The sequence below is a fragment of the Mobula hypostoma genome, chromosome 2 (assembly GCF_963921235.1).
Source record: "Mobula hypostoma chromosome 2, sMobHyp1.1, whole genome shotgun sequence".
In the NCBI taxonomy this organism is placed as follows: Eukaryota; Metazoa; Chordata; class Chondrichthyes; order Myliobatiformes; family Myliobatidae; genus Mobula; species Mobula hypostoma.
The window spans coordinates 46,195,422-46,218,918 of NC_086098.1; the positions used below are offsets into that span (position 1 = coordinate 46,195,422).

Below are 23,497 nucleotides of genomic sequence, written 5' to 3' on the forward strand. Positions count from 1 at the left end.
GACAAAGCTAGTAAGTGTTAGGTGGAACCAGATGAGAAAGGAGAAAACAGATATATGGAACCAGGTGGAGGACAGAGAGAGGAAGTGCTTGAGAAAGCTGAACAAAGGGATATTAATTCTAGGTGAAGAGGTGAGTGGGGGTTGCCAGAAATTGGACAATTCAGTGTTCAGATTGTTGGGTTGTAGGCTACTCAAGCAGAATATTATGCATTGTTCTTCCAATTTGAATGTGGCCTAACCATAGCTATGGCCAAGGCCAACATAATTTCTGGTCACTGTGGGAGTAGGAAGGAGAGTTAAAATTTCAACTGGAAGCTTGAGATGGCCATTGTAGATGGAGTGCAAGATTGCACAAAACTTTTGCCTCGTCAACAAGACTTCTCTACTGCAGAGGAGGCCACATTGTGCGCACAAAATGCAGTAGACTAGGTCGATAGAGGTGCAGGGTTTCTACCTCTTTAAAGTATTGTTTAGGTCCTTTGAGGTGAAGGAAGCAGCATCACACTTCCTACAGTTGCAAGGGAAGCTGACAGGAGACAAGGAGGATGAATGGAAAGGGATCAGTAGAATATGGAATTATGAAGAAAGTAATCCCTGCAGAAAGTCAGGGAGAGATGTGACTGGTAGTGGGACCATCTTAGAGCTGGAGGATTTCGCAAAGCAATGAGAATGCTAGATGCAGAAGCTGATGGAGTGAACTCTACCACTATTCTGTTTTGGGGGAAAAAGAGGTGTCGATGAAGATATGCGGGAAATGGAGGGATCCATCAGCTGTGATAGTGGGGAAGTCATGTTTCTGAAAGGAGGAGGATATTTCAGAAGACCTAGAGCAGAAGGCCTCTTCTTGAGAACAGATGAGGTGGAGATATAGGAATGGAACTGCTACCATCTGATCAGTATCCCCTCTCGCCCCTATCTGGTCCCACTTATCACCCACCACCCTCTGTCCCACCCCTCCCTCCCTCCCTCCCACTGCTATATACTGAGAATCTTTCCTCGTCCTTCAAAGTCCAGTTGTAACGTCTCGACCAGAAATCTCAACATTTCCCTTCCAAGGTGTTGCTTGGCCTGCGGGGTCTTTCCAGCGATTTGCTTCATGTTCCAGGTTTCAGCATCTGCCGTCTTATTTGTCTTATTTCCAGAGTAAACTCTTGATATTTGTGTCAGCCGACAAATACACCATCTCTTTATCTGCAACAGCATTTTGACTGTGTCCAATCGGATTTCTTCTCCAACCCTAATTAAAATATTAAGATTTCTTCCAAGTCCTCCTTCCTGTATCACACCATCCGTGTACTCAGCAACAAAACCTTGCCGCATTCCTTTTCAAGATCTTCTAGGTCCTTCCTATTTGAGGTTGTCATCTATTTGGGCTTGTAGTCCATATATTTTGTTATACTCGTATCAAGAGAATTGAGTAGCGGAGATGCGAGTGTTCAAGTTCATCAATCTCTGATAGTCACGAGTCATCCTGCCGTTTGCAATCAATCTCTTGACAGTACACTGTACTTATTTGTGCCTGTATTGTTGGCTTTATTCCTACGCCATAGGGACTGTTCTGGGACGTCGATCCTCTGGGGTGACTCTCTATCCCATAGAGAAGAGTGAAGTAACCCCACGACAGACATAAGGCAAAGCCATTCCGTGAGCGCAATGCGCAGCCCCGGCCGGTTGCATATGCACGTGGGTCACGTGCTCGCCGCGCCCCGCTCCAGACCCATTTAAATAGCTCGCACCGTGGCGTTGTTTCCACTCACTGAGTTCATTGTCTACCGTTCCTCGTGGGAACGAAACAGCGCAACAACACAGGCACCGCCCGGCCGGACGAGTTCTGGACCATGACGCGCGCTCTGTTATTCGGGTGAGTCTCGCAACGTGACGGGGAAAGAGTCTGCGAGGAAGACAGAGTTTGCCGTCTCGCTGATGTGCGCTCGTTTGTTTGACAGGTTGGTGCTGGTGGCGACTGCGGCAGCTCCTGACAGCAGGATGCAAACTGAGTCTGCAGGTCAGTGTCCAGGTGAAACCGTCGGGAGGGGTGGTCAGGCGCCGAGTCTGCACGGCTTAACACTGCCGTGTTTTCAATTTCTGCAGATTTTGTGAGGACTGAATGTCGGGGCAGTGTCTTTTGGATTGGACTAGACAACAACTTTCTCGCTGGGAAAATTTGGCAGATTGGCATTGTTGGTGAGTTCTCCGCGAACTGGAGCCGTGCTTCCGCTGAATGGCGTTCTACTGTTGCGTCCAGTACCGTGCAGGCCGATCTACACCTCAATCCGTAATGTGTAATTTTATTGATGTTACGGTAATGACCTGGAGTTGAACAGTCTTATTTGTCTGCGGATATTTGAGCTATAGATTGGCGCTGTAGGCCGTACGTTTTGTCATGGCTCCAGTGATCCAGGTTCGATTTTGACTTGTGTTATGTGTGTGAAGTTTATACAACATATTCTTCCTACCGTGTTCCGCTTTCCGCCTTTGGCATGAACTTGCTGATTGTTAAACTAACGGGCTACTGTAAATTCCTCCTCGTGTAGAAATGGTAAAGGGGATGTTCCACACTTTGATACAGAGCCATTTGGCTCTTCCAGTCTTGTACTAGCTCACAGCAAGTGTATTTCCTCACTAATTTGTCATACAATGTATTCTCCCATCTGAGAAATAGGCTGTGGAGGAATAAGAGGGGGTATTGGTAAGGGAGGAAATACTGGATTTTTTTGTTGTTTCGGACTGAATGACAATCAAAGTTGTAAGGAAACAAGAAATAGAAAACACGTTTGAAAGGAAGGCCTGATTTACTTGAACTGGTATGCTGACAGTGGAAATCGGTCAGTCATGACTTTTTAAAAACGTGGAGTATTTAGAAGAAACAACTGGTGTATAACTGAATAGATTATTGTCCAGTAGCATTAAAAGACTATGGTGGAGAGATGGATAGAAACTAGGCATAGTATTCAGCAAAATCAATGGAATAGGCTTGAAGGCAATTGTAAACAAACTGAACGTGCCCAAGTAACACTTTAAAGTTGATTAAGGTGAGTTAGCAGCTGAGAAGTTGGATTTGATCTTTGTTTTTTTGGACCTACAGTTAAACTTGCCTGTATTTTATATCTGGTGGATATTTGTTCTGCTATGTGTAATATTTCAAACCTATTCTCCTTTTCCACCTAATTAAGAACTTGTAAACAACAAAATGGATACAAAACAGGACCATGTAGTGTGGCCTAAAATTGCTTTTCATTTAATCTATTCTGCAAGCTATCAATTATTGCAGGAAGCATGATGAGCCTTGTTTGTATTAACTTTTGGAGCAAACACTAAGCTTTTTGAAAAAAAATTCCACAACTTTTAAATACTCAGGGTACGTCTCCACCTTTATTTGAACACAGAAGCAGTCTTTGGCATTGTTTGCAAATATGAATAGCCCAAATTCTGGTTGCTTTTGCTTTCAGATCAGTCTGGTTCTATCTTTTCTGTTACACCAAGATCTGCTTCACAGTGTGGTTACACTATAGCAGTAGATCACCAGGATATTGAATTCCGTGCCTCCATACTCAGCTGTGGTGTGCATATCCTGGTAAGTAGATTCTACAATGTTTACTCACAAAAGTTTTAAAAGGCAAGCATGAGTAAGTATTTCTAAGGTTTCATTTTGATCTCTTAAGTCAGTTTAATTACAATTAATGCAAAACAGTAGGAAGAAGCAATGGTTCTGGTCATAAGTTAATTAACTATTCATACTTCATAATTTTAATTGATCCTGTAGAATTAAGGGAACTGGGAATGATTGCTACATGCCACCTGTGATTCAATGACGAACATTCAGTTGTCACAGGATGAAGATATAAATATAGAAAGCTTAATTACAGGAGATATAGAATTTCCATTCACTAGGAGACCTTATTAAATGTGTATTACCTATTCTGGTGCAACATATCCACTCTAACTTCTTTCCAGAATGATGAGCAGTTCAATCTTACTGTACAAATACAAGTGTTAGGAGCTGACGTGGGTGCTTCAACATATATTGAAACTCTATCTTGTATGTACTCTCCATGGGCTGGAAGAGAAATCTTCTGTGAGCAAAATTACATGCAGGTAACTATTAAACAATTCACCTGATTAGTAAATGGTCAAAACCTAGCTGTGAAAACAACAATGAAAATACACTAACCTCTGCTTTTCAATTCTTTCTTCACAGGTCTCTGTACAAAGAAACATACCAACCATTGAGGAGGATTACATTCAAGATGCTGAAGATTGGGCTTTGGCCATTCCAGAAGTAGGTTTTTCCCCTGACTGTCTTGCAAGAAACATGTTTTAAATATTAGATTAAGGAGGCCATTTGTTCACTGATGGATTACTTAAGCATTTACTTGCATGAAGTACTATCTGTACTTCAACAATCTACTATCACAGTGTGGATACTCATTTGTGGAATTGGACACTGCCTTCAACAAAATAAATAGGAATGTGCCCAGACTGTTCCCCAGAAAACAAAAGGGTTCCTGTTTCATACAGATGTCCAGAAGTTGATTTTTATTCTGTCAATTGTGTAGGGTTGGGGGTGGGGGGAGAGCAGAATAAACCATACCTCGGTACTCTAGGAATGGATCAAAAGCATATGACTAAAGAACAACTGTTGGAAAGTTCAGAGGATAAACTGGTCCCTTTTTTTTCCTTGCTGGGGGGAAACAATGAACAGTATGCACATGCGTGTAATTTTTGAACTTGATATTATTATGGGAGCTCAATTGTATGTAGGGTACCATAATCCAGTTGTTTGTAACCAGTCATGGTCTGTATTGTTCATCAGTTGTCAAGCAATGTTTCAAGACTGGTTTCTTACTTTAAGAATAGAAGTTAAAGCATCTTTTAATTTGTTCTATATAGTATCTGAATGTAATAGCAATAATAATGCTGTTGTGCTTTAAATATTTTGATAATCCTTTCCTCACAGATTAATATTTAAAAATAAATGTTTGCCCAGAATAAAATTTAGAAGCATGTCATGCTTCAAGTAACTCTTGTTTCTTGGAAAATGCACCCAAAAGTGTATGTTAATGTCATTGCATTTCTACACAGAAGCACTTGTTTAAATGTTGAGTAATCTACTCAGGCAGAAGTTTAACAAATTTCTTGATGCATGCCAGGGTCATCCAAGGCACCAGTTGCAGAACTAAGCTTCTACATACAGCATAATAAGGCAGCTTGCTATTGCCTAGATCTATGCACCCCTACACCCCTGCCTGTGCTTTGACTCCTACTGGCTCTTCATTTTCCTGCTTTTTCAAATCCTAAGTTTTTCAAGTAATTTCAAACCTTGAGCTGAATTTTCATCTGCATATGCATTGGTGAGGGAACAACAATTGCATTGCCTAACAATCCTTTGGATGGCATTTGAGAGAATCAATTCCATGGTCTTTGTCATCTAGGCCATTGATGCAGAACGTGGAATATGGCAAGTGGTATTCCATACATCTAGTGGCAAAAAGAGTATGACAGTGAAAGAAGCACATCGGTTGAACTATGGAATCAACACCACTGAGACTCGTATTTTGTTCCGTGCTCCATATGAAACAAAGGAGGCTGAAGTAGTTTCAGTAAGTTTACTAATACTTTCAACTAACATACTTGAGGGTGGGTTGAAGGTGGGGGGGGGGAATATAATCTCTATTAGTAAACAAGAGTTTCATAATATTTGCATGACTTCTCCCTTTTCATTTAGCTCCATGGTGTCCCCTTGTCTGTAATAAGATCAACTAGCTTCTATAGACAGCAATGGATGATTCTGCTAATTGATACTGCAGTAGCTTGCCCTCTTGGTAAGGACTGAAACATTATACTATGAAGAGTACCTAGAGTCTATGCTTTCTTCTACCTTTTACATATCAAGTTGTGCAAAACTGAATGATCAAAATTTATCCAGTGCCTAGAATAGACTAATGTGTTCATGTTAATATAGGCCAGTAAATCTGTCCACAATTAATTTTCTCATGTCCAAAAGCAACTGCCATTGAAAATCTGAAACAAAACTTTGCATGCTATAAGTTTTCTTGCCCTGCAGCACCTGGGGACTATACTCCAGGAGTACGGTTTTCAGTATTTGTTTGTTTTTGCCCTAAAGTCTTATACATTTTAAGATGCTTTCTGTTTTGATCCTTTTATCAAAAAAAAATTACTGCTGTGGAATTGATTACTTGTCATGTGCCTTCCCCACCATCCCTCCCTCCAGATGGTACATCATTCACTGACGACCAAATCATCTGGACACTGCCAAGAATATTCACTCCGATTGTGACCAGTGAAGTTCATCAAGACAACAGTTCAATGGGAGTAAATGGTATCAAACTGGACCCAGAAAGAATGGCTGAAAGAAATTATTCTTTAGAGAAAAATGACACCTCCCTTTTTATAAAGGTTCCAATTGGTGCAGAGGATGGATACTACAAGGTTGGTTAAATTTAGCTTTTCTTTGTTGGAGTGGATGTACCTGGAGTAATGCATCATGAAATTTGGTCAATAAAACACCTTTGGATGTAACATAAATATCAACTTAAATTTAACAACATGAAGATTGGACTCCTGTATTCATAAACAAGTTTACAAAAGGGCATTCTGTGGGATTGTGGGTTGACTAGGTGTGTTGTAAACAGTTTGAAGCTAAGTCCCACATTAGACCTTGTCTCCTCAAGATGTGTAAACAAATTGTTTAATCAAAAGCTATATGTGAATCTTTATCTAACTATTCTTGCATTCTCTAATGGTTGGTGCTATATTATAATAAAATCATAATTCTGAGGTTCAGACCAATGGAAATTATTTGTGCTCCACTTTGGTCAATATCCAAAAATCAGACTGGCAATTGAGACCTTCTCATCTGCACATTAATTCTCATTATCACTTTCAGTGCTACCATTTGGCAAGTTGTAGTGTACCTTAGTCAAACGGGGTGTGGGGGGGGGGATTGCAATATTAAAGGCAGGTTTTTAAGTTGTTCAAGCTTGAAGTCACTTGGTTCTAACAACTGAATTGTTTTTCAGAGCCATGTGGTGAATGGTCAGTATGGCATCAAGTATAGCATTAATCTATTCTTGGAACACTTGTGGGAAGATGACAGCTGGGAACTGAATAAAATGAATGTCATCCATCCGGTGACCACTCCCTTTATTCCTAAACCTCTAGTTTACACTGATGGTAGGTATTGTGGTAAAATGGTATCTGAAGTTTGTGATTTTAAAAAGGACAAGTCTCTTGAGCATTTGCTAGTAGTGCTGGGAACTTTTGTGCTCAAATCCAAAACTGATTTGATGTCAAGTTAGGATGTGTGCTGTTTTCTCCTGCTATTAAGAGAAAAATAATTATTAATGGCCCTAAGTGTGGGAGAGGAGAAACACTGGGCATCCAATAAATGCATCACATAATCAGGACAGTATGCTTGATGATAACTAGGATATAATGGTAAAGAAGTGGGCAATGCTTGTGTTGATGAGGAGGAAAACCTTTTTTTTAGTGTATACATGGAGAAAAGTGCTTTACCTTGCAGAATTTGACTTGAAGCTGTGTATGAATAACTAGAGATTCCACCTTGCCATGTATCTTGTCTTTGCCATTGATAAAATTCATTTGAAAGTATCTTAGAAATTGACTACAATAAAATTTGATAAGGAGTTGCAGCAGTAGAAGGTAGCAGTATCAAAAGATGCTGTCACTACAACCAGTATCTGGTGCGTGTGTGGTACGAACCCTCCTAAAAAGCTGTACATAAAAAGTTGGTGGTGCTTGTAACATATCTTAAGAGTCCAATTCTACTTATCTCTTCCAGATACCAGTCCAGAGCAATGGCTATTTAATGTATCACTGGGCAACTTTCTTCCTGATGTGGAACTGCAGAAGCTCACTCTGGGTTCTCTGTCTTTTCCTGTGGATGAAGAAAATCAATTGTTTGATGTATACCATGGGAGAACCCCAAATGAGACAACCCTCAATAAAATCTTTGTTCTTGAGGTTCCAATGGAGTCTCCAGTTGTGGATAGGAAGGTAATGGACTAACATACACACAAAAAACGCTCTTCTGCTCTCTCACACTCTCGTAAAAGGAGTCAATTTTAGAAAACCTTTTTATCAACATAGTCCCCTCCTACATTTACACACTACTTCATCTCCTTCTACCTTAGGCCACGAACTTATCAATCACCCCTGTTGAGTAATTAACTGAGCTATTAACTTCAAACTTTCTGCATAAATCACTCAGCGTTGACCTGCATGTGCATGTAACGAGAGCTGTGCAACTCATGTTCTTCTACCTTAGCCCACGAACTTACTGATCACCCCTGCTGTGGACACTTTCTGGAGGTCGAAGATCCATATGCTCCTTGACCGCTGGAATAAGTGTGTCAATGTAGGAGGGGCCTATGTTGAAAAATAAATGTGCTAGGTTTTCTAAAATTGACTCCTTCTACCTTAGGCCACGAACTTATCAATAACCCCGTGTATCATATGTTTCAATGCTGGCTTAACAGCTATTAAGTCTTGTCAATTTTATTCTTTTAGTATATTGGAGATGGTGTTGAACAATATACCCTTGACATCACCTACACCTTGACAGTGGTGCCAGAAGATAAAATGTTCACTTATGCTGTTCAATTAATACATAAACACAATATAGGTGAGTTAATTTGGCTTTGCTGTGAGAATTCATTTTAAGAACAGAGATTAAGCAACTTTCCTCCTGCAGTGCTTCCTGTGGCAAATAGCTTTTGTGATGAGGAGAATATGACATTGGTGATTACTCATGGAACCTTGGATCGGTACTGGATCCCTTTCATTGGAAAAATGCAGCTCTCTCTTCACTCTGGACATGATGGTTATATTATGAGAGAGAATGGTACCCACTTAATAGTGACTGTTCCACGTGATGCAGCTGAGGTAGTCCATGAGGTATGTAGTTTACCACCAAATGGTTTCTTACAACTGTTGGAATGGATTCATTTTGAATCAATTGCTTTTTCATTATAGGAAGTTGGCCACCAAGGCATAAGAAGTAGATTTGACTTGCAACTGAAGGATAATAAAAGCTTGGGGGTGCTAACAAACTTCTCAGTATCCTGCACCTTTCCTGCTTCTGATTTCATAAGTAAGCTTTTGCCTTTGCTTCTAAACAATGGCTGCCTTGCACTATTGCCTTGACAACCACTTGTTTCTCCTTTTCAGCATGTTTCCCAAATGGCAAGATGGTAATTACAGCAATGAAACTTGGAACACAGTTGAGAAGGCACACTAATAAATTGATGCTGAAAGATCCAACTTGCAAGGCAAAAGAGAGTGAATCCCAAGCAGTCTTTGAATTTTCTGTAGATTCATGTGGAACAACTAGAAGGGTAAACAGTGAATGTCTGTATAGAATGCTAAGCCTGCAAGAATGTCTGATCAGGCATTTAGTAACTCTACAAATTTCCTTCCTTTAGTTTGAGAAGGATTACATGATCTACGAGAATGAAGTAGTATACATGGGAGCCAAATCAAAGCAGAAACCAACCTATCGGTAAGAATGAGAAAATAAAGATCAGATCTGGGAGCAGATATGGCAAATGGAATTTAATGTGGGCAAGTGTGAGGTGTTGCAGTTTTTTAGGAGGACAAATACATAGTTAATGGCAGGACCCTCAGAAGCACTGATCTTGGGATACAGTCTCTACCTTCCTGAAAGGGGCAATGCAAGGAAATAGAAAAGTGGAGAAGGTGTATGCTTCATTGCTAAAAGTATTGTGTATAATTCAGGAAGTTGTGTTTCAGTTGTATGAAACTTAGTTAGCCTGCACTTGCAATGTTGCATGCAGTTTGCTTAATCCATTATAGAAAGGATATGGTGGCTTTGGAGAGGATTCAGGAGAGGTTCACAAAGGTACCTGTATTAGAATGCATTGGGTTAAAATGTTGGACAGACATGGGTTTATTTTGTCTGGAGTATCTGAGTTTGAGGGAAGACTTTAAATTGATAAAATTGAGACGCAAGTGACTTTTTTTCACCCAGGGTAGAAATTGGATACTAGAGAGTATATAGTACCTTTTGGGTAGGGGAGAGGGTCTGTGCAGTTTGAAGTCAATGTGTGTGGGTCTGTTTTTAGTGGCAGCTGCCCGGAGCATGCAGCAGGAGAGCAGTGGAAACTGATAAAGAAGTAGCATTCAAGTGGCTTTTAGATGGGCACGGAGGCATGGAAGGTTACAGATCATGTGTAGGCTGAAGGGATTCATTTGTTTTGGTAATGTGCTCATCGCTGACATTGAGCAAAAAGCTCTGTTACCTGTGCTTTACTGTTTATATGAAGTTTCTTTCATATCTGTGAATAACTGCATATTTTCTCCAACTAGACTTGCAATATCTTGTCGTTATCCCATAAATGATTCTATGCATCTTCAGTTTGAGCATCAAATTAATCCTCTGCCAATTGTTATGCCTGGATTTGGACCAATCCTCTTGAGTATACAACTTGCCAAAGGTAAAACCCTTGAGTTTTAATAATTATGCACAACAACAAGTATTAAAGGCATTTAAATAACCATCTGTAACTTGTCAATTTGATGACCCCTTTAAAAGTGCAAATAAGTGAGTGGGAAGAAAGGCAAGTTGTGACTGCCTTTTCACCTCCTTGGGGCCCTCTAACAAATTTCAACTACCTACCCACATCCAGGTGTCTTTGTTTGAAATTTGCAGATGCATCCTATGCTACCTTGTACAAGGACAATGAATATCCAGTCGTGAAGTATCTGGCTGACCCTCTCTACTTTGAAGTACAACTGTTGCACAATGAAGATCCACAAATTGAGCTGTTCTTGCAGTCCTGCTGGGCAACTGCATCTCCAGAAAGAGACAGTATACCACAATGGTCTATCATTGTCCAAAGGTATGTGTGAGCCTCTTCTGATGCTGGGCAGTTGGCAGTTAACAATGGGTGACTCAGCTATCTTGTTAACAGCTGTGAGTATGAAGCTGATCCACGTATGACCATCTTCCATCCAGTCTCGAGGAACGAGAGGATCAGGTATCCTAGTCATGTGAAAAGGTTTGAAGTGAAGACATTTGCTTTTACCATGGGAGATATGAATATCTTATTGGGAGAGGTGAGAACTGTTCTTCATATATGTGCTCTGAATCAGTGAGCGATGTCTAATGTTTTCCATGTGTTTTTTTTTCCAAGGTGTACTTTCATTGCAGTGTAGTCTTGTGCAAAAAGGACCCAATAAATGAGTTGCTCTGTCCTGGAAACTGTGTTCCAAGAAAACAGCGAATGGGTAAGTTAGTCGTCTTCCCAGGAAGTTTGTTGCCAGTAACTTGGTGTTGACGGACTATGTAATTGCAGGTCGGAGTGTTGCTGGAGAGCACCACTTGGAGAGATCTGTATCATCAGGAGCAGTGCTCATCTTGGCAGAACTTTCTACAGTAGAGAATGGGAAAAGGGGTGAGAAGACATTCTTGAACTAGTATTATAAGGTGGATATTATTTCAGAAAAATAATTAATTGTTTTACTGCCCCACAGATATCCAAAGGGAATCTTATTCCTGGCCAGTGCTGCTGCTTGGAGGTGCAACAATTGTTGGTTCCATTGTAATTGGAATTCTTAGTTGTTATATCATGTGCACAGATTATTTAAAATTAGATTTATTCAGGATTAAAATATAGCAAATTTTCAATACTGAATATTTAACCAATCCATTTTATGAGCAAGATGTTCTGTATAAGCCTGTATCCACTGAAATGTTAATTCAAACTATTAACTTGAACTGGTTGCAATTTGTGGGGAGAAGGAAATAAATTGTTTTTCATTAAATCTAAATCTTGTTTGCCATACACTTTGTGGGCGGGGGTCTATTGAATCAAAATTCAGTATTTTGATCTGAAGAACTGCTGATCTACTGAAATGGAACTAGTATAGAATTAACAGCATTTGTCAAGTTTCAGTGAGTCGAGACTAAATGCTTCTGAATCTTGAGACAGGTTATTATTCCACTTGATAAGGTGAGGCAACTAATATTTTAGTAAAACTAATTTCAGTAAGATATTTTGCTATCTAAGTATGTGTACCTTGTGTCCTGTATACCATGTGGATTGGGAGGAAATTAAAGGGCTGAGGTTTCAGTGAGAATTTTGAAATTTTTTGAATAGTGATGAAAACTGAATCAATATCTGAAACTATCTACTGCAATCACAATCAGTTAAATTGTAGAACACATTGGCATTCACCTTCAGTGAATAGGAGACAGCATATCTGGTAGTTAATACTTTGGAGCAGAACAATTATACCTGGAGGGAGTCTGCATGTGTAACATGGTGATGATACTTTTTTATGTATCATTACCAAGACTAATGATGCACTTGGTGATGCATGTTGGCACTTCAAATACCATAGCTCTGAGATTTGGATATAACATTAAAATATGCTTTTGGGATCATTTTAACTAACTGTCAGTGTTTATTTCAAACTTGGGCATTGGAGATCCTGTGTAGTTAAAAAAAAAAAAAAAAAAAAAAAGAAGTTTGGTATTAATGCCATATGGGCAAAAAGCTGAAAGTTTGACAACTGCCTAAGCCAGACCCCTACATTTTGTCTAAGGGCAAATGTTTCTTGGATATTTAAATAATGCCAAATTTGGCAGTGTACTATAAAATACATTGTCTTGCGATGAACCAAGACCTACTCTTTTTGGATTATATCTGTTACCTCCAGGCCTTTGTAAATCTGCTTTCTAAACTCCAAACTGCTGATCTCCTTGACTGTAGCTAGGAGGTGTGTGAAACAGATGGGCGGGGGGGGGGCACAGAAGAATGAGTTTAAGGTCACTAAACAACAAATTTCATGATATTTGTCAATGATAATGAACCTGATTCTATTTTTGTTTGACATTGATTTCTTTGCTTTAACACCACTCACACTTATTGAAATGTATTCTGTATCCAATTATGAATTGTAGAGTCAGATCATTAAGATATGGTGCCCTGAAGTGAGTGTGAGTCTTTAGGTGCTCTCACCACTTCTCCCTGCATCACCTCCCCTCCCTCCCCTCCCACCCCACTCTAGATTCAGTTAGACTTCACAGCTGTTCCTGTGATCCTCTCCCACACACTGTTTTTGTTCAGTTCTGATTTACAAATATTTGAGCAGTTCTCAGAAACTGAATCCTATCATCACCTTGTGACTTTCTGTATTGTTGTGCCTTCTTCTCTATCAATTATCAGTATCAAATTGCCATCACCACTCCAATGTTTGGGTCTATTAATAATGTTGTAGGTACTGGATGCAAGAGTTATAGAACATAGAATAGTACAGGCCCTTCGGCGCACAATATTGTGCCGACCCTCAAACCCTGCCTCCCATACAACCCCCCCCGTCCCCACCTTAAATTCCTCCATATACCTGTCTAATACTCTCTTAAACTTCACTAGTGTATCTGCCTCCACCACTGACTCAGGCAGTGCATTCTACGCACCAACCACTCTCTGAGTAAAACACCTTCCTCTAATATCCCCCTTGAACTTCCCACCCCTTACCTTAAAGCCATGTCCTCTTGTATTGAGCAGTGGTGCCCTAGGGAAGAGGCGCTGGCTGTCCACTCTATCTATTCCTCTTAAAATCTTGTACACCTCCATAATGTCTCCTGTCCTTCCTTCTCTCCAAAGTGTAAAGCCCTAGCTCCCTTAATCTCTGATCATAATCCATACACTCTAAACCAGGCAGCATCCTGGGAAATCTCTGTACCCTTTCCAATGCTTCCACATCCTTCCTCTAGTGAGGCGACCAGAACTGGACACAGTACTCCAAGTGTGGCCTAACCAGAGTTTTATAGAGCTGCATCATTACTTCACGACTCTTAAACTCTATCCCTCGACTTATGAAAGCTAACACCCCATAAGCTTTTCAACTACCCCATCTACCTGTGAGGCAACTTTCAGGGATCTGTGGACATGTACCCCCAGATCCCTCTGCTCCTCCACACTACCAAGTATCCTGCCATTTACTTTGTACTCTGCATTGGAGTTTGACCTTCCAAAGTGTACCACCTCACACTTCTCTGGGTTGAACTCCATCTGCCACTTCTCCACCCACTTATGCATTCTATCAATGTCTCTCTGCAATCTTTGACAATCCTCTACACTATCCACAACACCACCAACCTTTGTAACCTGCAAACTTGCTAACCCACCCTTCTGCCCCCACATCCAGGTCGTTAATAAAAATCACGAAAAGTAGAGGTCGCAGAACAGATCCTTGTGCGACACCACTAGTCACAACCCTCCAATCCGAATGTACTCCCTCCTCCACCACCACCCTCTGCCTTCTGCAGGCAAGCCAATTCTGAATCCACCTGGCCAAACTTCCCTGAATCCCATGCCTTCTGACATTCTGAATAAGCCTACTGTGTGGAACCCTGTCAAATACCTTACTAAAAATCAATGCAGATCACATCCACTGCACTACACTCATCTATATGCCTGGTCGCCTCCTCAAAGAATTCTATCAGGCTTATTAGAAACGATCTGCCCTTCACAAAGCTATGCTGACTGTCCCTGATCAGACCCTGATTCTCTAAATGCCCAGAGATCCTATCTCTAAGAATCTTTTCCAACAGCTTTTCCACCACAGACATAAGGCTCACTGGTCTATAATTACCCAGACTATCCCCACTACCTTTTTTGAACAAGGGGACAACATTCGCCTCCCTCCAATCCTCCGGTACCATTCCTGTGGACGACGAGGACATAAAGATCCTGGCCAGAGGCTCAGCAATCTCTTTCCTCATCTTGTGGAGCAGCCTGGCGAATATTCCGTCAGGCACCGGGGACTTATCCGTCCTAATCTATTTTACCAACTTCAACACCTCCTCTCCCTTAATATCAACATGCTCCAGAACATCAACTTCACTCATTGTCCTCACCGTCATCAAGTTCCCTCTCATTGGTGAATACCGAAGAGAAGTATTCATGGAGGACCTTGCTCACTTCCACAGCCTCCAGGCACATCTTTCCACCTTTACCTCTAATCAGTCCTATCTTCACTCCTGTCATCCTTTTGTTCTTCACATAATTGAAGAATGCCTTGGGGTTTTCCTTTACCCTATTTACCAAGGCCTTCTCATGCCCCCTTCTTAAGCTCCTTTCTTGCTATCCTATATTCCTTAACAGGATCTGATCCTTGCTTCCTAAACCTCATGTATGCTGCCTTCTTCCACCTGACTAGATTTTCCACCTCACTTATCACCCATGGTTCCTTCTCCCTACCATTCTTTATCTTCCTCACCGGGACAAATTTATCCCTAACATCCTGCAGGAGATTCCTAAACATCGACCCACATGTACATAGTACATTTCCCTGCAAAAACATCATCCCAATTCACACCCGCAAGTTCTAGCCTTATAGCCTCATAATTTGCCCTTCCCCAATTAAAAAATTTTCCTGTCCTCTGATTCTATCCTTTTCCATGATAATGCTAAAGACCATGGAGCGGTGGTCACTGTCCCCCAGATGCTCACCCACTGAGAGATCTGTCACCTGACCTGGTTCGTTACCTAATACTAGATCTAGTATGGCATTCCCCCTAGTCAGCCTGTCAACATACTGTGACAGGAATCTGTCCTGGACACACTTAACAAACTCTGCCCTGTCTGAACCCTTGGAACTAATCAGGTGCCAATCAATACCAGGGAAGTTAAAGTCACCCATGATAACAACCCTTTTTTTTTTGCACCTTTCCAAAATCTGCCTCGCAATCTGCTCCTCAGTATCTCTGCTGCTACCAGGGGGACTACAGAATACTCCCAATACAGTAACTGCTCCTCTCCTGTTCCTGACTTCCACCCATACTGACTCAAAAGAGGATCCTGCTACATTTCTGTAGCTGTAATAGTGTCCCTGACCGGTAATGCCATCCCTCCTCCCCTTCTCCCCCACCATCCCTTTTAAAGCACTGAAATCCAGGAATATTGAGAATCCATTCCTGCCCTGGTGCCAGCCAAGTCTCTGTAATGACCACTACATCATAATTCCATGTATGTATCCAAGCTCTCAGTTCATCACCTTTGTTCCTGATGCTTCTTGCATTGAGGTACACACACTTCAGTCCTTCTACCTTACTGTCTTTACACCGTTTATTCTGCTTCTCTTTCCTCAAAGCCTCTCTATATGTTAGATCTGGCTTTACTCCATGCACTTCTTTCACTGCTGTATCGCTCTGGGTCCCATCCCCCTTGCAAATTAGTTTAAACCCTCCCGAACCATGCTAGCAAACTACCTGCAAGGATATTGCTCCCCGCAAGTTCAGGTGCAACCCATCCAATCTGTGCAGGTCCCACCTTCCCCAGAAGAGATCCCAATGATCCAAAAATCTGAAACCCTGCCCCCTGCACCAAATCCTCCAATTCTTACCGGATTAGTTATACCTTATAATTGTTCTCCTTGAAACCCATTAACATCACCACCTTGTGATTATTACAGTAGGTTAAGCAAGACTGAATTTACTGTAAGTCTACCAAAGAGGTTTGTTAAACTAGATGGCATCTGGGCTACATAACACATGAGCTTTGGCCTATGGTAGTGTTTGTGCTTACTTTTGAAAGCAGTGGTGAGCACCACAACTCTGGTTTACAAAATTAAGCCAATTTTTGGTGATGTAGTTAACTCCATCCCCCTTGCCTTTGGGATGTTTTCATCATTATTCCTGCATAGATGAGCGGCTTTAACAATAGGACAAAATGCATGGTCATGCACTTTGGTAGTAGAAATAAATGTGTGACCTATTTTCTAAATAGGGAGAAAATCCAAAAATCTGAGATGCAAAGGGACTTGGGAGTCCTTGTGTAGAACAGAACACCCTGAAGGTAACTTGCAGGTCAAGTCAATGGTGAAGAAGGCAAATGCCGTGTTAGCATTCATTTCAAGAGGTCTCGAATACAAGAGCAAGCATATGATGCTGAGGCTTTATAAGGCAATAGTGAGGCCTCAGCTTCAGTATTGTGTACAGTTTTGGGCCCTTCATCTTAGAAAAGATGTGGTGGCATTGAAGAGGGTCCAGAGGAGGTTCACAAGGATGATTCCAGCAATGAATGGGTTATCATACGAGGAACGTTTGATGGCTTTCGGTCTGTACTCGCTGGAATTCAGAAGGATGAGGGGGAATCTCATTGAAACCTTTCGAATGTTGAAAGGTCTAGACAGAATAGATGTGGAAAGAATGTTTCCCATGGTGGGAGAATCTAGGACAAGAGGGCACAGCCTCAGGATAGAGGGGCACCCTTTCAAAACAGATGCAGAGAAATTTTTTTTAGTCAAAGGGTGGTGAATTTGTGGAATTTTTGCCATCTGCAGCTCTGAAGGCCAGGTCGTTGGGTGTATTTAAGGCAGAAATTGATAGGGTCTTGATTGGACATGGCATCAAAGGTTACGGGGACAAGGTCGGGAACTAGGGTTGGGGGGTGGGGGGGAGGATTGAATGGTGGAGCAGACTCGATGGGCCAAATGGCCTAATTCTGCTCCTACGTCTTATGGTGATATAACATGAAACGTTAACCTTTTTCTTCCAAAATGTTACTTTCTCTGCGTATTCCAGAATTTTCTGGTTTTGTTTCTGATTTTAAACACCTTCACTTTTTTTATTTTTAATTACATTTAGGAATTTACAATACTGCAATATATGCAAGCTGTTACACAGGACCATTCAATGTAAAATTTTACACCAAATCTTCTGATAAATAATATGTAATCAAATGCCTGATTCAAAGTAGATTTTTAAGGGTATTTGGCCATTAGTACTTAAGCTGGCTTAGGAAGAAATATTTAGGCAAGTATTCCAGGGCCTGGTGACAAAACGGGTGATAACATGGCCAATGGTAGTGAAGAAAATAACTCATTGAAGAAATCCAACAGGCCAGAATTGGAGGAGCATTGATTGATGTCTCAAGATCCCCAAGGTGGGAATGAGTTTTGATGTCGAGAGGGGAGTGGCTGAGGAGACATTTCATAATGGAAGTGGTGATCCTATGTGTGCACTGCTTTTGTCTTTGTTCCTAAAAAGGGTTGCAAGAGCAACACTTCAGCTGTGTATGTCCTGACAGTGCCACAGGGTGTATCAGTGATTTGTGCAGCAGGAATGTGTAAGCTATGGTTCTGTAAATATACCAATCTCATACTGTTGCCCATGTGAATTTTGGATGCTTCTCCCAATGTATACAGCAATTCACAAGTCAGGAGATGGACTTGTCAAGGACAACTGGGCTGGACGCAAATTTGACCTATCCAGATTTGGCATGTAGGTTGATGGAAGGTAGTCTGTCTATTTTTTTTTAATCTATTTTAATATACAACTGAGTGTTTGCCCAAGGGCACTCCAGAATTGGCCATGATGCAGCAGGTCAGCAATCGCATCTAGTTCTCCAGATCATTAGTCTGGTAACTAAATCATCACATCACCACCAGAATGAGGAAGGCTGGAGAACTGTCCTTTTCCTGTCCAATTCTTCCTTCTCCAGCCCTTTATTTCTTTCTCCAATTGGCTTCCCAGCTCTTTGATTCACCTCTCCCCCTCTCCTGGTTTCACCTATCACCTACTACCCTGTACTCCTTCCTCTCCTTGCCCCCCCACCCCCCACCTTGATACACTGACTTCTCATCTCTTTTGTTTTCCAGTCCTGATGAAGGGCCTTGGTCTGAAATGTTGACTGTTTACTCTTTTCCATAGATGCTGCCTGGCCTGCTGAGTTCCTCCAGCATTTTGTGTGTATATTTTCAACTCAAACATTTGCTAATTTTTCTCTTGTTTGTGATATAGTGAAAAGCTTGTTTTGCATACTGTTCATGCAAATCAAATCATTGCACAATGTCAAGGTAAAACAATAACAATGCAGTATAAAGTGTATCAGCTGTAGTGAAAGTGTGGTGCAAATGAATAATAAGGTAGATTGTGAAGTCAAGAGTCCATCTTGCCTTACAACAGCAGGGTAGAAGTGGTCCTTGAGCCTAGCTGTATGTGCTTTCAGGCTTTTGAAGGGGGGGGGGTGGAGAAGAGGGAATATCAAAGGTGGGTGTGGTCTTTATTGATACTTCTCACTGCCTCAATCAAACTGTCAGAATAATCAGAGTCCATGGAGGGAATGCTAACTCTCATGATATGCTGAGCTGTGTCCACAACTCTCTGCCGTTCCTTGCATGACAGATGAAATCTGGCGTTGGGGAGTGTATAACCATGGACTTTGGTAGAAGAACTGACAGGGTTGACTATTTTCTAAATGAAGAGATAATACAAAAAACTGAGAATGCGAAAGGACTTGGGGGTCCTTGTGCCAGATTCCCTGAAGGTTAATTTGCAGGTCAAGTCTGTGGTGAATATGGGAAATGCAATGTTGGCATTAATTTCAAGAATACTAGAATATAAAAGCAAGGATGTATTGTTGAAACTTTACGGAGCACTGGTGAGGCCTCACTTGGAGTTTTCTAAGCAGTTTTGTGCCCCATTTTTAAAAGAATGGATAGAACATAGAAACATAGAAAACCTACAGCACAATACAGGTCCTTTGGCCCACAGAGTTGTGCCGAACATGTCCCTACCTTAGAAATTACTAGGCTTACCTGTAGCCCTCTATTTTACTAACCTCTATGTACCTATCTAAATGTCTTTTAAAAGACCCTATCATATCAGCCTCCACCACCATCGCCAGCAGCCCATTCCACACACTCACCACTCTCTCAGTAAAAAACTTACCCCTGACATCTCCTCTGTACCTACTCCCCAACAACTTAAACCTGTGTCCTCTTGTGGCAACCATTTCAGCCCTGGGAAACAGCCTCGGACTATCCACATGATCAATGCCTCTCATCATCTTATACACCTCTATCAGGTCACCTCTCATCCTCCTTCGCTCCAAGGAGAAAAGGCCGAATTCACTCAGCCTATTCTGGAACATAGAATAGTACAGCATAGTACAGGCCCTTTGGCCCACAATGTTGTGCTGACCCTTAAACCCTGCCTCCCATATAACCCCCGCCCCACCTTAAATTCCTCCATATACCTGTCTAGTAGTATCTTAAATTTCACTAGTGTATCTGCCTCCACCACTGACTCAGGCAGTGCATTCCAGGCACCAACCACTCTGAGTAAAAAACCTTCCTCTAATATCCCCCTTGAACTTCCCACCCCTTACCTTAAAGCCATGTCCTCTTGTATTGAGCAGTGGTTCCCTGGGGAAGAGGTGCTGGCTGTCCACTCTAACTATTCTGCTTAATATCGTGTATACCTCTATCATGTCTCCTGTCACCCTTCTTCTCTCCAAAGAGTAAAGCCCAAGCTCCCTTAATCTCTCATAAGGCATGCTCCCCAATCCAGGCAACATCCTTGTAAATCTCCTCTGCACCCTTTCTATGGCTTCCACGTCCTTCCTGTAGTGAGGCAACCAGAACTGAGCACAGTACTCCAAGTGGGGTCTGACCAGGGTCCTATATAGCTGCAACATTATCTCTCAGCTCCTAAATTCAATTCCCTGTGCTGAAACTAGAGAGAGTTCAAAGGAGGTTCACGAAAATGATTCCAGGATTTAATGGCTTGTTGTATGAAGAGCGTTTGCTGGCTCTGGACCTGGTATTCACTGGAATTCAGAAGAATGAGGGGTGACCTCATAGAAACCCATCGATTGGTGAAAGGCCTTGACAGAATGGATGTGGAGAGGATGTTTCCTATAGTTTAAGGCCAGAGGACTCATCCTCAGATTAGAAGTCATTTTAGAATGGAGGAGAGGAGGAATTTCTTTAGCCAGAGAGTGGTGGATCTGTGGAATTCTTTGCCACAGGCAGCTGTGAAAGCCTAATCTTTAAGGCAGAGGTTGATAGATTCTTGACTGGTCAGGGCATGGAAAGATACTGGGAGAAGCAGGAGATTGATGCTGAGGGGAAAATTGGATCAGCCATGAAATGGTGGAGGACCTCAACTGGCCAAGTGGCCTAATTGTGCTCCTCTATCTACTTTATGATACTCATTGGTATTCACATCACTATTAACCTCCGGCGTTCCAGCAAACGGTGCAGTATTTACTGCCGACTGATTCAATGTTCTCCCTGGTGAGTAAAGATCATCATTTAGCGACAAGATCATTAACAACGACTGAGCATCTGCAGCCTACAGATTATATCATCATAATGTTCTGGTGCAATGATAATTGTGTGAAAGTTTGGAATTAATTTTGAAACAAGTGTCAGTGAAGTTCTGTTCTTGATGGCTCACAGTGATTTAAAACGTTTTCATTTTTACAATACTGCAGTTGAACGGAAGTTGTTAGATGTGAAGTTGATCATAGCAGCTAGTAAACCAAAAGCAACGATTAAACTGCAGCACACACAGTAAAACTTAACTCTAACTACCACCGCCCCTCCCCCACACATGCATGCACGCGCTACCTCCAGGAGAAGAAATCCACAAAAAGAACAAAAAAAAGACGTTCTGCTCGCTCGATAGTTCACAGCAGCAATAAAGGAATGCTGAGAAATTTACTCCAGCACGAAAGGATAATCTGAAAAAATACATATTTTAATATATTATAAATATTTGGTAATTGGAATGGAAATCGAAAATCTGTCATTCTAATTCTGCGGGAAAAACAAACAGGATCAAAATTGCAAAGTTGAGAATTAAAATCAATTATACAAAAAAAGATAATCGTGGGTGTGTGCTTGTGTGGGCGGAGGTCAAAATGAAACTGCTCTCTCCGCTGCCTTTTGTTTGCGAGTTGTGTTCCATCAATGGCTGTCTCATTCTGGCGGACAGTGCTGGCTGTCAGTCCTCATGGGCTCGGCTCGAAACGTCAACTATACTCTTTTTCCATAGATGCTGCCTGGTCTGCTCAGTTCCTTCAGCATTTTGTGTGTGTGTGTGTGTGTGTGTGTGTGTGTGTGTGTGTGTGTGTGTGTGTGTGTGTGTGTGTGTGTGTGTTGCTTGGATTTCCAGTGTCTGCAGATTTTCTCTTGTTGGTACAGTAGCTGTGTTCTCTTTGCCTCCTCTGTAATATAAAGACATGCTGGATTAAAAGGAGACTTTGAGACGGTTACCTGTGCGCCAATGTTGAGCAGCACAAATGTACGTTGGTCAAACGAAATCTCTTTCTAGTAATGAGAAGGGCTCAGCTCGGCATAAGCCAATGACTTATTGTTTGGATTTTCATTGGAAAGGTTAATTCGGACAAACAACGTTTATGTCATTACGGATGCATTACCACACAGCTGATGGTTTTATTTGAAATTTTCCATAATTAAGTAAATACAAGAATTAGAACTATTGGAAGAATGCCAGGTTTTATATGAGACACTCGGCGATATAACTATTTCCCTGGTGATAGGCGCCTACGAAAACGAAGCATCCGAGAAACGCCCCAGTAATTGTGTGCGTGTCGGTAGCCAAGTTCGTGTTCTCTCCACTGATATGAACAAACTCAGATTGGAGCTCTTCATTCTCCTTTCTGAAACTGACACCCCCAACCCCCACCACACCCCCCGACCCCCCGTCCAAACTCCTCCCAAAGTCACCGCCGTTTAGGAGTGGCGTCCAATTGATACTTTATGAACTCTCGAACTCCAGTTTCAAACAGTAAAGAAATAATATCGAAGAAATGCTCTGAAATCAACATCAGTTAAGAAAGTTGCCGTCTGTGATTATAACATTTTAAATGCGCACTAATCTACAGAATCGTAAGGCTCCCATCGTGCTCTTTGAAAGGACTGTGTATTGTATAATAATTATGCTAGTCCAGTATCAAAGCATAGGAGAATGTAGGACTTCTCTACATTTTGGTCGCCTCACTACAGGAAGGATGCGGGAGCCATAGAAAGGGTGCAGAGGAGATTTACAAGGATGTTGCCTGGATTGGGGAACATGTCTTATGAGAATAGGCTGAGTGAATTCGGCCTTTTTTCCTTGGAGCGATGGAGGTTGAGAGATGACCTGATAGAGGTACATGAGATGAGAGGCATTGATCGTATGGATAGTCAGAGACTTTTCCCAGGGCTGAAATGGCTAGCACGAGAGGGCACAGTTTTAAGGTGCTTGGGAGTAGCTACAGAGGAGGTGTCAGGGGTAAGTTTTTTTTACGCAGAGTGGTGAGTGCGTGGAAAGTGCTGCCGGCGACGGTCGTGGAGCCGGATACGATAGGGTCTTTTAAGCGACTCCTGGACAGGTACATGGAGCTTAGAAAAACAGAGGGCTATGGGTAACCCTAGGTAATTTCACAAACACAAAATCCTCAGCAGATGCCGGGATCAGAGCAACACTCACAACACGCTGGAGAAACCAGTAGGTCGGGTAGCATCCGTGGAAACGATCAGTGAACGTTTCAGGCCGGAACCCTTCTCCTTCCCACCCTCCCCCCACCTTCTTGATAGGGCCTCTGCCCCTTCCCTCTTCAGTCCTGACGAAGGGTTCCACGGTCGTTTCCACAGATGTTGCCCGACCTGCTGAGTTCCTCCAGCGTGTTGT

At 41.9% G+C, this 23,497-nt stretch overlaps 1 protein-coding gene across 1 annotated transcript in view; it reads left to right on the plus strand.

The window, feature by feature from the left end:
• Positions 1-1,677: 1,677 nt before the first annotated feature.
• zpax1 (zona pellucida protein AX 1) overlaps positions 1,678-23,497 on the plus strand; it is a 30,290-nt gene continuing 8,470 nt past the window's right edge. Inside the window, exons 1-23 of the mRNA XM_063068464.1 lie at positions 1,678-1,861; positions 1,947-2,005; positions 2,092-2,184; positions 3,450-3,574; positions 3,955-4,095; positions 4,199-4,279; positions 5,433-5,600; positions 5,726-5,822; positions 6,233-6,450; positions 7,041-7,194; positions 7,823-8,037; positions 8,551-8,665; positions 8,735-8,937; positions 9,016-9,133; positions 9,211-9,377; positions 9,465-9,541; positions 10,369-10,496; positions 10,712-10,901; positions 10,974-11,118; positions 11,196-11,289; positions 11,358-11,456; positions 11,536-11,677; positions 21,226-21,372. Coding sequence (XP_062924534.1) covers positions 1,839-1,861; positions 1,947-2,005; positions 2,092-2,184; positions 3,450-3,574; positions 3,955-4,095; positions 4,199-4,279; positions 5,433-5,600; positions 5,726-5,822; positions 6,233-6,450; positions 7,041-7,194; positions 7,823-8,037; positions 8,551-8,665; positions 8,735-8,937; positions 9,016-9,133; positions 9,211-9,377; positions 9,465-9,541; positions 10,369-10,496; positions 10,712-10,901; positions 10,974-11,118; positions 11,196-11,289; positions 11,358-11,456; positions 11,536-11,677; positions 21,226-21,372 — 2,999 coding nt within the window. The 5' untranslated portion in view covers positions 1,678-1,838. The remainder of the gene's footprint in view (positions 1,862-1,946; positions 2,006-2,091; positions 2,185-3,449; positions 3,575-3,954; positions 4,096-4,198; positions 4,280-5,432; positions 5,601-5,725; positions 5,823-6,232; positions 6,451-7,040; positions 7,195-7,822; positions 8,038-8,550; positions 8,666-8,734; positions 8,938-9,015; positions 9,134-9,210; positions 9,378-9,464; positions 9,542-10,368; positions 10,497-10,711; positions 10,902-10,973; positions 11,119-11,195; positions 11,290-11,357; positions 11,457-11,535; positions 11,678-21,225; positions 21,373-23,497) is intronic.